The 15,983-nt window shown below is 38.0% G+C and overlaps 1 protein-coding gene across 2 annotated transcripts in view; it reads right to left on the bottom strand.

Moving 5' to 3' along the window:
- LOC121917324 (myomesin-1-like) overlaps positions 1–15,983 on the bottom strand; it is a 96,930-nt gene that overhangs the window by 21,879 nt on the left and 59,068 nt on the right. The window contains exons 16-24 of one of the 2 annotated variants that reach the window (XM_042443210.1): positions 14,574–14,748; positions 11,477–11,598; positions 10,360–10,677; positions 8,147–8,343; positions 6,808–6,934; positions 6,052–6,236; positions 3,665–3,779; positions 1,147–1,303; positions 41–147 (exon numbers count right to left, since the gene is read on the bottom strand). In XM_042443210.1, the coding sequence (XP_042299144.1) occupies positions 41–147; positions 1,147–1,303; positions 3,665–3,779; positions 6,052–6,236; positions 6,808–6,934; positions 8,147–8,343; positions 10,360–10,677; positions 11,477–11,598; positions 14,574–14,748 (1,503 nt within the window). The remainder of the gene's footprint in view (positions 1–40; positions 148–1,146; positions 1,304–3,664; positions 3,780–6,051; positions 6,237–6,807; positions 6,935–8,146; positions 8,344–10,359; positions 10,678–11,476; positions 11,599–14,573; positions 14,749–15,983) is intronic. The other variant, XM_042443209.1, reaches the window with a different exon arrangement.

Raw genomic sequence — 15,983 nt, 5'->3', positions numbered from 1 at the left:
AACCCAACATGTATTGTAGACAGAAGGTTTAGCTGCTCACCTTCCTCATCTAGTGTATAGCTTGATGAGACGCCATCTGTATCAGTTACAATACAGGAGTAAATACCCAAATCTTCTTCACTGAGGTCTTTAAAGACAGCTTTTGACCTTTAAGATAGAAGAGCTTTGTTTAAGCCACATGCACACACTCAGACCATATACTGTATTCAGAAATGTTCACATACAATTGCAATGGCTGGTGAGCATGTTCATCAAGGACTCTTAGCCCAGGCATGCCACTGGCTTCTTTATCTTAAATGAATGCTTCAAGTATACAGAACTACATAAAGCTTTATGGGTAAAATCTAAACTGCTGCACATAATACAAACTAGTAATACAAACTGTACATGGAAGCTAATCAGGCATCCGTAAACTCACATAGTTTTTTGGAAAATTAATATTTTAAATCTTTTAAATCTGTTTAAATTGAGGAACCCTGATGGCATAGTGGTTAAATGCCAGTACTGCAGCCAATATTGCAGCCATAAGGTTGTGAGTTTCATTCCAGGGTTCTAGGTTTGACTCAACCTTGCATCCTTCCGTAGGTCGCTAAAATGAGTACCCAGCTTGTTGAGGGGCAATACATGTTGTAAACCCCTTAGAGACTATTTAGTCCAGTATGAAGCAGTATAGAAATGTAAATGCTATTGCTATTGCTAGTACACAATAAGGGATCATACAAATAACACAGAGGAATTAGATTAGATGTTACATGATAGTTTTCTGGTGGCTTTCCCCCTTTAACCTGTTCTTCTCTTAAAAGTAGCCATAAGCAAGGACAGTTTGGATCTGGGATATGGTGCAGGAAGAGCGATTCTGAACAATTCCCCTGTGCAGCTGACCAGTCGTAAAAGTCACACAAAATTATACATTCCTATTGGAGCTACCAGAAACACACACATACACACAGTAAAGTTATTACTAGCCACAGGAAAAATATGGCATCCTGGACTTCTTCTGACTGGGTTGAATTTCTATCACAGTTTCAGGACAGACTGACTGGTATCCCACTAAAAGAATCTAATTTATGAAAAGAGCATAAAGTATACATGTTACCAAATATGTATTCCTGCATAGCGATTTGTTCTGTTTCTAAAATTTCTTACTTTCCACCTTTGGTATCAATTCCTAATCGGGACTCATCTTCAATGGGTTCATAATTTTTGGACCAAATGAATTTAGAGTCTGCAGTCATCTGATCACATTCAAAGTTCAGTGAAATAACTCCATTATCATCTACCTCGACCACAACTTCTTTTGTCCCTAGAAGATCAAAAGAAAAAAAATATCTGGCATTTGATGTTAACTAAAACCTGCCGTGGAAAATATAACCTCTTATTAGACAAAAGTTGCTTCATCAGAAACTGGAAGACCTTAAGCGAAATCTGTCTTACTTCTTCCATTTGGAGTATTGCCTAGTCCTCTCTTGTCAAGCTAGGCAGAAGAGAAGAGAAAAGCAACTCTGGAAACAAAACTCGGGGGGGGGGGGGAACATTGCCGGTAAGCATAAGCAAGCCCCTTCAAACACATGGCCAGTATTGATGCAGAGTAAAAGCAGTGAGAAAATAAAAATGAGAACTGTCCAGAAGCCAATTTCTGAGTTCATGGAAAGTTGGGGAGACATTTTACTGTAAAACCATTGATCCTGGAAGTATCCGATAGCAGAGGAATTCCCTTATTTGCTGGAAATGTTTTAGAGGCAAGATCTTGGGGGCCCCATCCGTCCTTCAGTCTACAATTGACTCTCCCTTGGTTTGTCATGAGGGGAATGTGTCTAGCTTTCCTAAAGGCTAACAAGACTACATCTCTTTATTGGAGCTGAACCAGATCATTAGATGCCGTCAGTGCAAATTAGTGTTTTATTAGAATTCTAAACTTAAATTTTAACTGTAGTTTGTTGAAATAAAGTAGCTTCATAAATCATGGTTTAAAGTTGAATGTTTAAAATAAATCATAATTAAAATTAACCATTTTGTCATAATTATTCATAAATAGAAAGAAAAATCTCTGAACTTCTCCACATTGCCATTAGATTGAGATGGATCTTGTGGACCCAGAAGAATGTTATTATCTTTGTGATAAACCATGAGTTATGATGAAGTGAGAAATGATGGCTTCCAGTTTCTTGCAGATCAGATTAGTTGTTTATGGCCTAATATTTTATATGACAGAAATAAAATGTGAAGTTATTTAAATCTATTTGTTGTTATTCCTATAAGGTTGTATTGGAGGGGAGGAAGGATTATTTGCAGGGCCACTGGTGCTGAACTGAGCTCCAGGCATAAATATTGCTGATAATTATTTCATTGATACATTATACAAGCATGATGAGTATGGAGTTATTTCTGATACGATGGCATTGAAAGGGCCTAGATTTACAGAGATTTAGTGGATATTTTCATGGGCAACTTTGTACAGTTTCAAAACAATTTTTCACTCTCAGGACCATCTCGCCAAGGAAGGCCAAAAACTTAACAAGAATAAAAAAACCTGGAAGTGGACAGAGGTCTAGTTTCACTTCAGGGTTTTAAAAAACTTTGGAAGGTTTGGGGATCCTGTGCCCTATTATTTAAAAAACAAACAAGCCAAATGTCAAATGTTCAATCTCTTTGGGGGGCACGTGTGAGGGCATCAGGGGTGGCCTTTGTGGAGTCCAAATTTCACAAAAGCACATCCGTGAGCAGCTGCACTTGATCACCTCTTTCCTGAAATAAGCATTTTAAGCATAGGATTTCTCAAGAATCACTGTGTCAACCGCAGCATGTAAACTAGTACACTCTAAATGTTTTGTGCAATTTAAAGATGTTGATTGGGTCCAAAATTACAATGTATTTAGTCGTGCCCCCCCCCCCCCGCCGCCCCAAAAAACTACTGTAAATGTCTGTACAATTAGAAGCTGGCTTGGGGCCACTACCTCAGTGCTAATGTCAGGCTAGCATAGTAGATGGGTCATTTCAGTGAGAGGCAAGTTTACTCGGCCCATTCCTTCCTCTGTTTCTAGTCCTTCCTGATTAAACTACATGCTCCTCTACTGACAGAGGTACTGTATAGTTAAATTCTCAGATCCTGGTGGAAGACAGGAAATTCCCATGTGGTCTTATTACACAAGAATGTAGTGTCTTCAGATTTCCATACAAAATCAACAGCAGTATCTGTAGGTGCTTCAGGTGCAGGAAATGGGCCCTGAGCTAAAATTTCTCTTACAGTGAAAAGAATATATCACTGGGGCTCTGTTTGTTCTCCTCAATTCCTTTGATGATCTTCTTAGGAGGTCACTGGACATATAAGGTAAGAGGCTATCCCATATCTACAGTACATACTCTTCTTTTATATTGCACTGCCCTTCACATCCCACCATCTACTTTAGTGTTCTTTTGCTTGTGAAATACATCAAGTGTGTGAGGTTGCAGAGCTCTTAAAGATCTGTATGTGCCTTCATCTGTTCTAGGACAGAAGGGCTCAAAGATGCAATATAAAGTTAGTCTGCTTGTATGAGATGATGTTCTCACTTCCTATTAATAGCTATAGCCAAGACAGCTTGTGTGTCCCAGTTCTAATCATTCAGATATACATGGACATTTTTATTTCCGACATAAGCTAAATCACAATAAAACATTAACAAACCTGGTCGAGTTTCAGCTATTACAGGATCAGTGGGCTCCGAAGGCTTTCCAACTCCAGCTTTGTTTACAGCTCTTACACGGAATACATAACTAGTACCTTCTTTTAGGTCACTGATCTAGTGAAAACCAGCACAGGAGAGCATGAGTGAAAGGCTCCTTATAGGCAGAATGTGTACATTAGTAACACCCCCAAGCTATCCAAATTAACATAAAATTGCTGGCAGACTGGTTCAAAGTACTATGATATTGTTTATCCACATTGCTTATTTTGTCCACCTGGGGTCAGGTCTATTATCAACTACTGAATTTACTCAGTAAAGCAGTCTAAATGGACCACATTGGCCTGTGAGAGGCTTCCATGTCATGTAGAACTGGCATAATGAGTTGCATTGATATTATAGTTGTCTGTAGTCTCCTGATAGTACATCAAGAAATATTTGGGGTTATTAGATATGAGGTGTTTATTGTTGCTGTTATGTATTTATACTTTTATTTTCCAACAACTAAGGAGTCTGTTTATTTCTTGTTCTGCATTTACTCTCCTTCAGAAATGTTAATCTGCTCAAACTCTATTGATAGTCCAAGACGTTTTGGTGCTCAAGAAAGAAAACTCACGTTGGGATTCCCATGGGGCGAATTTAACATTTCACAGTTTCCTTTCTTTTAATGGCATACCTCACCATCTGCCGTCAAGAAGGCCTCCTCACTCTAGCTCCCACCAGAGATATCCCTAACCAATCTAATGTATTTGCTTCTCACAATTCCATCTGCACACTACCATTTCCTCTCCCCGAATATAAATATGAATATGACTCGATTGTGATCCATGTCTCTCTGTCCACCCAATTTTCCCCAGTTTTTATCCTATTGTATTTTACTGTTTTTAAATTATGATTATTTTATATTGTACTTTTAGAATTGTGATGGGGGGTTGGGAAAGTATTAATTTTGAATTTTATTGTATTTTTAATGTACTTTTACTGCTGTAACCCGCCCGGATTCCTTGTGATTGGGCGGGCTATAAATAAATAATCTATTATTATTATTATTATTATTATTATTATTATTATTATTATTATTATTGTGTTATTCAACATGACTGGAACAATTTCCCCTGGCCCTGCAATTTTCTGTCCTTTAAATAATTAAACTCAACCCCTTTCACAAAACCATTTCTGAGTCGTCATCATCATCATCATCATCTCAATTTATATCTTGCCTTTCACCTGCCAAGGGCCCAAGGCTGCTTATAAACTTTAAAATAAAAGTTAATAAAATAAAAGCTAAAAATAGCTTTTAAATGATTTTTTTTAAAAAAAAAAAGTGTACTATTACACTTTTTCTATGATTCTATGATTCTGTCCAAACAAATACTGTAAGTCTTGACCTGCTAGAAGAAAGAAAGCAGGGAGGGGGCTAACTAACTTCCCACGGAAGGGAGTTCAACAGTTTAGGAACAGCCGATGAGAATGCTCTTTCCTATGTCATCAGTCACACCTATGAAGGTGGTGAGGCCACTACAATTTCACCATTAAGCTATTAATTCATTCCCTACCCCTGAAGCATTCTTGCTCCTCTTTACAAAGAAAAAAGTTTCTCTGTTTGCTTTAGCCCTGGGGAATTAATTATATAGTTAATTCATTGGGTAAGAATAGATTAATACAGATCCACAGACAGGCATTAAACATTTTAATTACAGCATTAATATAATTAAGAATTTAAAGTATAGGGCATGCTCCACACAGTGAAGCATATTTATCACTTCTATTTCAATTAGAGGCATCTGAATATATGTTTAACTCTGCTATTGAGACCAATGAAACGTAAAGGAACCTATCTTTAGTTGGATTATGCCCATCCTGAAAGACTATCCTGGCCTAAAACCTATTGTTAGTACTATTGGGTTTAAGCCTCTGACTTGCAAATTCAGTAACCCTATATTAAGAACATGTTCTGTAAAACTATATAGTCTAGCTATAAAAACTGAAATCAATAATTTCTTGTGGTACAAGTAGACAAGGCGTAATATGTCAAAAACAACAATTTTGCTATATTTTCACAACTATATCTGAATAGAATGCATATTAGCTTGGATATGTATTTGTTCAGCACTTGTAGAATTACAGAATCATAAAGTTGGAAGAGACAACAAAGGCCATCCAGTCCAATCCCCTGCCATACTGGTTTACAAGCAACCATTAGTCATGCTATCCTATTTACACAACACTTCTATTTCTGATGTAGTGAACAAGTTATTGTCCTGGTGCAATTACAGTAGTTTTATATGGGAATACAACTGATCCTAGACAAGAAACTGGTATCACAAAAATAGAGCTACTGGTACTAGTACTTCTTTAACAGTACAGGTTTTCCCCTAAAATGTCATACCTTTATGAATTTGTTTGCAGTTGCTTTCTCATTCACACTCTTCCAATGTTCCTCTGAAGCATGTGTTTGTTTCATGTCAACATAAAAACCAGTCACAGGACTTCGGCCAACATAAATTGGTGGTTTCCATAATAGAACCAATGATTCCTTCCTTACTTCTCTGCATGACAAATCATGGGGTGGTCCTGAAAGATGAACAGGAGACAGAAGACAATTGAAACCACAGTGATGATTAATGCACAGTACCAAAGAAATGGTTACTGAAGAAGAACAAATTGTAATCTCTGTGTGACCAAAATGCTACACAAGAAGATAGACAGAAGTGTCATAACACAATGACATCCATCCTTCTTTGTTCACACTTTATTACAACATAAAATGGGTTTTACATTTTTGGAGTACATACACTTCAGCTTGCAAATTTTGAAGAGTCGTGAAACAAATGGTCTACATCCTAAACTTATCTACTGAAGTAATAATAAAGTAAATACCTCCTTTTTGCAAAAGCAAAAGGTGATCTGGATTTTCAGGAGCTGACTCCAATGGGGGCTAACTTCCAAAATGAACATTTTGAGTAAGTGTTTAGCACTTGCAAAATAAAAATTTATCTGACAACTTCAGCAAATGGTCTGTCAGGAGCAAAGAGAAATTACTATTCCAGTCAGCAGTTCATTCTATTTTATCTATGATTCAATTCGGCATGAAACACTGAAAAAGGATCTTTTGTCAATTCTAAATAACCCATATGGTTCTAACCTGGAACAGCAATGGTCCATTCTTCACATTTGAAGGATTGGCTAGCTGGAGAAGGTATGCCAAGTCCAGCTAGGTTAGCAGCAGCAACTTGAAATTGGTATGTCATGTTCTCCTTCATGTCATGTACCTGTAGTACAGGTAAAGTTAATGTGCTGCACACTACACAGTAACAGACATATCTACACAGTAACAAACATGCTTCTTACAATCTTTACCAATCAGTAATGGAAAGGTACTGTACTAGCAATTTTGTATGCTTAAGAAATAGGTACCATATAATTTGTTTCTTAGCATCAGGCTTAAGGTTGTATAAACTTTGGGGCTTTCTTTACTGCCATTTGGGACGTCCGGAGGACGTCCCATTTTAAAAAAGGGGCGTCTCTTTTAGACGCCCCTGGGCCTAGTACGGACTCTGTCCGTACAAGATGGCGCCGGCCCTTCTACATGGCCGGCGCCATCTTTGCGTATTGGACGCTGAGCGTCCGTACGCGTCGCGTCCTTTGTGACGTAGCGAGTGCGCCCCTGGCGCCTCGCTACGTCGCAAACGCGACGGAAAAAGAAGCTCCATTTTGGAGCTTCTTTTTCAGTCCGTAGGGGAGCCGCGCCGTGTGGAGGCTCCGGCTCCCCCACGGACTAGCCGGCGGCGGCGGCAGACCGCCGCAAAGCGGCAGTCTGTACCCCGCCATAGTTACACAATACAGGAAGCCTAGTAACTTCCTGATGTTGAAATTCTATGCATGCTTTTACATTAATGTATATCTAATTATATACATACATAACCATATATACTGATACAGAAAACATATCTAGTAGTCTAATATAATCTTCTCCAACTTTTTTTCCTGCAGACCACTGAAAATTTGTTAGAGGCCTAATAGTACTCACCAAATGAGCTCTGGTGGCGCAGTGGTTAAATGCCTGTACTGCAGTCACCCACTCACAAATCACAAGGTTGTGAGTTCAGTACTAGCCAGGGGCTCAAGGCTGACTTAGCCTTGCATCTTTCCGAGGTTGCTAAAATGAGTACCCAGCTTGTTGCAGGCAATTAGCTTACACATTGTAAACTGTTTAGGGAGTGCTTAAGTGCACTGATAAGCACTATAGAAACGTACTTGCTATTACTATTGCTAATATTAACACAGCATTTGCTAACTCAGCACTCAGATCATAGAATTGATTCCTAAATGAAGTTAATTTGCAGAAGTTCAGAGACAGAAGCATCCTATTCCTCATCCTAGTTGTACCAGCTGGAACTGTCAGCTGGAATGAAGCAGAAAGGAGAAAATCACCCATATCAGACATAAGATACACACCTACCATTATGAAATCAGTTTCTTACCCTGTATGCTCTTTCACTAACAGGTTTAATGTTAGCCTCTTTCCATTCCCCAGGTTTTCCACCAATCACTTCCCGGTAATTCACATAGTAGCCAGTTATTTCAGCTCCACCAATAATTTTTGGTTGTTTCCATCCAAGAACCATTGAGTCTCGAACACTTTCAAGTACCGTGATGTCATATGGTGGAGATGGAGTAGCTGTTTTAGAGTGAATAGTTTATTATCAATACAAGAGGATTCAATTACTTAATAAAACATTTGCTTGGGATTATTTAGGTTCATACTGAGGTTTCCACCCTTTAAGAAAGAAATATTAATGCATTAAAAATTCAAATTCTCTAAAATCCCCAATATTTAAGGGAACTTGTCAATAGAAACTAATGTGATGTTAGGTGAGTATGGGTCATGATGAGTCATTACTTCAAAATAATTCAACTGTGGAACTGAAACCACTATTAAATTGTATTCTTTTAAATTAACGGGCAACATCAGTGATGTATATTTTATTTTACTGAGTAAAAACAGTTTAGTTTTGCAAATCTTTCCCACCTCCTCTTTCTTCTATTCCTAGTGTTTGATATGATTGCACCTGAAAGATGGCTGAAAATATCTGGAGCAATGCTTTTCCATATGCATGGCATATGAGTGGGGAGGCCTCTCTTTTCAATACCACAATTCCCATGTAATATTTTACCTCTTTACTGCAATGCCACTTGTTCCTGAGATTACTGGCCAGAGGCCAGTACTACCCATGGTTAGGACCTTGGATATAAATTAGTTACATTTCCTTTTTTTTTTTTTACTTGCTGACTTTTTTGTAAACCATTTTAAATATAACTAGCAAAAGTAAAATACAAAGCTGCCTTTATAAATAATTCCATGGATCCACATAATAGGAATGAGGGCTTGAAGTCCTACCAATAAAAGGCATATAAGAACTAATTGTCACTGTGTGCCTTCACATTGTTTCTGACTTATGGTGACTCTAAGGCCTATCATGGGGTTTTCTGGGACTGAGAGAGTGTGCCTTGCCCAAGGTCACCCAGTGGGTTTCCATGGCTGAGCAGGGAATTGAACCTTGATATATTGAGTCACAGTTCGATGTTTACCACTACACTACGTTGGCTAATCTAGAATGGAATAAGGGTTTCTTAACAGATGCCTTCAAGTAGAATGCATCACCTACCTGCTGGAACACAGCCCCTGCTGCTCTCTTCTGCCCTCATTAAACCAAAGTATATCAATCATGATGCCTATTAGTTTCAATTGGCTTCTTAAATGCTTTCAAGAAAAGGCTTTTATTTGGCTTTTTGGAATGGTTGTGGTCGAAGGTGTTTTTCAAACACACACACACACACACACACAATTTTATGTTGGGCAATGTATCATATCCAATGGTAAGAGCTTAATTTTTCAATTAGTGAGTGTCAATGGAGTTGTTTAAATGTGATAGGTATGCCATGACATTTGCACATACAAGCAGAGAAAGAAACCAAAAATGAAACCTTGAGTCATTCTATGGTTTGATGGGACAAGGGGGGGGGGGGGCAGAAAAGGTAAAATGCTCACATTTTTGGCAGGACATAGTAAACATTGTATAGCTGATCCTGCCACAAGAACAAAAGGCTAGGCAACACTGGTCATCTATGCTAAGTCAGAGTTTCCACAGCTTACCAATGCAAATGTCTGTTATTGATCTAAAATGTTTTACAGTGCTCTTCAACTGGAAAGGTACACCAAGTAGCTTATGGATCAATTAAAAACAATCACCTGGAAGCAAATTGTCTGTTCCCATGTCCTACCAGATAACAAAGTTGTTAATAATATATAAAGAAATGATAGGGTGCAAGATGATCAATCTGCCTTTCTCTGATAAACAGAAACATAAAGACAAGGAAACAAATGTGATAAAATTAGCTAACAAATGCAACATGCAAGCTTTTTGTTAAATGCAACATATGTATATATGGGCCATAGTTCTAATCATCACCATATAATGGCCTAGATAAAAAGCTGAGCATTTATTAGATGGAGATTATTCCAAATGTGGCATGATTCCAAATGTAGATGAAATGCTGAGCATTGATTAGATGAAGATGATTCCAAATGTAGCATTGGCAAGATGTCCATTTGCTGTTTGGAAGATCACAGATGATAACGGTCTGAAATGAAGGTTCTAACACAGTGAAGTCACTCCATATGACTAAAGCTCACCTATATCTTTTTTCTTCTTCGTTTTCTCCAGTGCTGAGCGATCCCCAGGATGAGATTTACTTGCCTGCTTTGTAGTTGCCTTTTGTGATGAAGAGGTAGGAACTGTTTCACTCATTTTATTGTCTGTCGAACTCCTCTGCTTATCATTGCTATGGGGCACTGTTTGCCTGTTAGGTTTAGCACTGCATTTTAACAAAGCATCTGTGTCAAAGACAGGCTGGGAGGACTCATGCATGCCTTCCCAGTTGGTAGTGTGGTCTGTTAGTCCATCAGCTTTACCACTTAGTCCAGGACATACACCATGAAGCAATCCTCCCCCTATAATTGCCAGAAAATAATAAAGACATTTGAAATTAGAGTTGATTCATTCCCAGTTCTCCATTATTTAAGTGAATGAAGAAATGGACACATAGCTGGATAGAAACAGGACATGGAATTTGGTATGACATATGGTTTGATTTATGTGAAATGTCAGTTGGTATTAAGTATCATACATCTAAGCAGTTAATACTTGCATGCAGTTGGCATTTGTTATATATTCAACATTATACACTGAACATTGTCCAGTGTGCTCAAAGACAATATTATGTTAAAGTCAGAATTTTTCTTTGGAGGAACATATCATCTATAAAATAAACCACAACAGCTGTTCTTGTTAGGATTACTGATTTAGTCATCATATGAAGTTTCTTGCTGACAACGTGCAAACCAAAAAGGATCCAAGCACAAACAAAATAAGAATAACTATGTTAATGGAATAAAGCAGTTAAGCAAATTAGGCATATCAATTAATGAATGCACTTTTTCAAGCTAGGGCATGTTAGACTAGGCATCATATTATGGAATGAAAACTACCAGGTCATTTTACTGGATAATGTGAAGTGAGCATATTTTCCATACAGGATTACAGGGAACACACTCAAAGAAGTCTGGGATGGTGAAGGTGAAAAGTCTACATATATATAGCGACTGGATGACTGTGAAATTATGGAAATGAAATATCAAATGTTATATAACACATATGTAAAAAAATACAGTAAATAAATAACACATCCCTAAATAATAATGATAATTAGGTTGCTTTCCACTTATGCTTTAGGAATAGGAGGCCACTTACCAATAGCTGCCTTGACTTCAATTGCTTCCGATTCCTGAGAATACCCACTGAGTCCAGCAGCATTGACAGCTCTGACCCGGAAAATGTAGTGGTCTCCCGTAGAAAGTCCATGGCAAGTGAATCTTAAGTCAAATAGTGAAAAATCACTACTGAATGGGCTTTCAAAATTTGTGAATGCTATTCTCTAACATAGTGGTTCCCAACCTTTTCTAGGCCCCACACCCCTAGGAAATGTATGACTAATGTTCACACATCGTACAAAAGTAATATGTTTGAAGATGAAGAAGTCTCATTTCTAGTTTTTGAACCACATACAATACTGTGGGCGAACAAATTGAACTTTAAAAAAAAAAAAGCTTTTAACTAAGTGCATTAAATACAAATCTAAATTGAGCAATTAGATTCTAATTTATTCAGAAAAAAATGAGTGATGACTTGTGACTCATCACTCAAGGGCACAACCACTCTTAGTCGCACCCCCTGAATATCATCTCGCACTCCCTGGGGGTGCGAGGACTTCAGTATGGGAACCTCTGTTCTAACACTTCTACAAGAAACTGCACTAGCATCTCACTATTTAAGGCTGCACTAAATCAAGGGACAGGACTATAAAGGCCATCAAATGGGGCAGGTCCAGGGGAAATAATATTCTGGGACAGTATGTCCTGTCTCCTGGGTGTCTCCTCTGGCATGCTTTCCCTCAAATGATGAGGCACAGGGAGGGAGAAGTTCATTGAATTCCCCACTTCCAGAACAAAAATGGAAGTTCCTGTGCTGGGTCTGAGAACTAACTTAAATATAAAATCCACATGGAGGCAATATTAAGACCAGCTTTGGATCTACAGTGTGGAAGCTCTTGGGTTCTCCAAAACCTTTTTCATGCTGAGTAGTGAAAAAATAGACAGAAGAAGAAGAAGGGAAGAAGTATGGAAGTCTGAAAATTTGGCTAGATGTTTTAGGTCTGAGTTAAACTAAAACTCAAGCTGGAAAATGCAAACTTTATGAATTCACTGTGTTTCCAATCATTCAGACTATCCTTGCATTAGTGAAGAATGTCTGCAGCAAGGACAGGAAATCTGTTCTTTGGATAAAGCCACTCTGTGCAATTTATAATCCTGCTTGTACACCTCAACATGTGGAGAGCTTGGACATATGTCCCAACTCTTCTCTTTCATATGTTGGAGGAACACTTGAGTGGATACATCCGTATGGGCCAAGTATTCTGTGAAAGCTCCCACCTACTCCAAAAGAACTATAATAGTTCTTTCAGAGAAAATAAACATTCCACTCTATGATGGACAGCAATATCCAAGATGTGATAGGAACATTCTCTTCTGGCACAGTCCTGATAAGAAAACATTTCAGCAGACAGGGTATAAAGTTAGATGATATTTTGGGGATGCAAAGGAGGCAATCCCACTTCATGTTTTGAGTCACATTTAATTTATTCATCAGGAACATATATTTGTTGAACAGCTCAGTATTTCTGCCTACTTGGTAAAGCACAACAAAAGAAAATGATATAGGCTTTAGCTCACAAAAACAGTAGAAACAAAGAGGGCAAAGATATAAAACATGTGCCTGTGTGCATGCATTCAGCCTTATTATTATTATTATTATTATTATTAATAATAATAATAAACTTTATTTATAAAGCACTGTAAATTTGCACAGTACCATACATGCTGAGTATATAAAATTAAAACAAAAATTAAAAACCTGCCTAAGGTGTACAATCTAAGGAAACAAAAATAATAATATTAAAACATATAATAAAATATGACAAACAGTGCTCTCATGTATGACGCGGGTGCACCTTATGCGGCTTTTAGCATATGCTGAAAGCCACGCTGGGAAAAGGGGCGGTGCACTCTGGAAGGGGGTGCGTGTACTACCGCACCATGTGTACAAGCCCCATTCATTTAAATGGAGCTGAAGCATATGTGGAATTCCCCTTATTGGGGGGGGGGGGTCTGGAACGGATCCCCCACGTAAGGGAAGGGCCAATGGCAATAATAATCATTCAGTAAAGTTATGAGGTGGAATGCTTCCCTAAACAAAAATGTTTTTAGTTCTGTCTTCAAGTTGGTTAAAGAGATGGCAGTCCAGAGATGTAAGGGAAGGAGGTTCAAGGAATAGGGAGCAGCATGGGAAAAAGGGCAAATCCAGGCAGGGGAAGAGATAATTATATTAAATAAGTTGTGGTTAGTGAAGCAGAAGAGGATTTTCATTCTACAAGAATGTATATTGATGCATTAACCTTTGTCTGGAGAAAAGAACTAGAAAATACAAGAATTTCACTGGCCACTGAGGAAAACCATAGGTCAAAATGCATCTGGTCTCTATTTAAATGAAATTCTGCCAAGACCATTGGCCATTTACTTCCCTTCAATAACTGATTTATGCCTTATGGACCTTCATCCTTATAAACAGCAATAAGGCTGGGCTGGGCTGTGCATTTTTAAAAAATCTGAACAATTAATTATTTAATATATGCATTGTATCTTTTAATATTTGATATGCACACACACACATATCCTAACTTTGTTTTCTACCTGTCAGGTGACAATTGCTATAAAATAATTAAAAATAAATGGGCCTATGTCCATTTGTAACCAAAGCCATCAATATTCTGGATTTAAATTTTAAAAGTTAGGATAACATTGCAGATAGCTGTGCTGCAGTCATTATGAGGTTTGTTTGTTTTTAAAGCAAGCAAATTTTCTTAAAATAGACCCCCTTTAAAATATACTTGCAGATAACTTTGCTACTTTCCCAATGAAATCTGAAATTGTGCCACTTAATGCATTGCTTTTTAAAGGACACATATTGCTGTGGATAAAATATCATAACAACATCTGTTCTTATTATCTAATAACAATAACCTTGTTGTTAAAGTTTTTTCCTAGCAAAATGACATTTAGATCTGTGCCAAATGGTGTTTCAGCATAACATCATTAAACCATGACTTCATCCCAAGTTTAATTTGAGGTTGAAGAAATGTCCTTTTTTGAACATTTTTGAGATATCAAAATAATTTTTTTTCAATGTACAGAAAACTGCAAGCTTGCCTAGAAGCTTACTACAAGCCTACTACCTTGTGCCTTTCACAGGATTATTGTTACATGGTTCCCAGTGACCAGATCCAGTTTTGCTTGCTTCTATGTAGTACCCAACCAATTCTTTTGCATCTTTGGATTCTGTCCAAGTAATAACTACTGAGGTGTCTGTATTTCTTGTAGGTACAACATGGCTAGGAGCACTAGGAATATCTAGAGATAAAAAGAAAGAAAAAATAATGATCAACATAGTTGACATTAAAATACTGTTTTTCCATGCTAGTGTAAATATAATACTGAACATCAAGTGATAAATAATTACTAGCAAATTAAAGCAAATCACCATTTGTTTTCCCAGGGATGGGAAAATCCACAGGAGCTCAAGTCCATATTAGTTAATGGGCAGCACACCATGGGTGTGCATCACCTTTGGCTAATATGGTGATAGGGCAATCTGCAGAAGCGCCAATACACAGATGGTGTGCTGTAGGTGAATCTAATGCTTTTGTTTTGTCTATCTATTTTACCTGAGCAGTTTTTAAAATGTGTTGAGTGTATGAGCCAAAGGCTGAATGGTGAGGACAACATTATAAATTCTGAGAAAATGTGGGTTTTCCTACTTTCTAATTGTCAATGGGGCAAAGCAGATTGGTGGCTTGGAGGGGCCTCTGGCTGCTCCAGTCCTGATTGGCCTGGGACCATGACATGCCCTGAAAGTGGGCCACTGGCAAGGAATGGACTTTGGCCAGAGCAGCTTCCGGCTGATCCGGGGGCATGTGTCATCTGCATGCCACACACCTGAAGCTGCCAGAAGCCGCTCCTTTAGGCCTGTGTGTTTTGGGCCATTGTTACAGAGGTGAAACAGAAAAGCTACAAGTAATCTAAAGTAATCTAAAATATTGATAAAAAAAGCTAGTAAACAGAGGTATTTGTACCAAAATAACTAAAATTAAATTGCTCTGTCTATTCTGCAAGTGGTAACAAACTTTAATTGGAGGGTGGTCTCATAGACATCACTGTGGCCATATTGATTGCTGAGATATCTGAAAGCAGGTTGACCAAATTGCACCACCACCCAATGACTTCCGAACAGTAAATGGGTGAGCATTCACAGTTCCACAGTACCCTATTGCCAAGTGTTGACAGGGTCTTTCCAGTCACATCTCCTGGTAGCTGCCTACGAAGAAATGCTAAGCTAGAAATGTACCACCCAGTTGTGGCTGGTAGCTTCCATATCAGTGGGATGGTGAATCCTTTCTGGAATTTAGTCTGAACTCTAATATCACTATTCATGATGCTGAATCTATTTTGGGGACTGGATTCATCACCTGGAGCAACTTCACCACTCCACTAACACTGAAGCCATCAACTGCACCGGGTAACACTTTTGACTTGCTATTATTATTATTATTATTATTATTATTATTATTATTATTATTATTATTATT

Source organism: Sceloporus undulatus, unplaced genomic scaffold (assembly GCF_019175285.1).
Source record: "Sceloporus undulatus isolate JIND9_A2432 ecotype Alabama unplaced genomic scaffold, SceUnd_v1.1 scaffold_15, whole genome shotgun sequence".
NCBI classification, from domain to species: Eukaryota; Metazoa; Chordata; class Lepidosauria; order Squamata; family Phrynosomatidae; genus Sceloporus; species Sceloporus undulatus.
The sequence above is the reverse complement of the archived record's forward strand: the minus strand, read 5'-3'. Positions and strand labels throughout refer to the sequence as shown.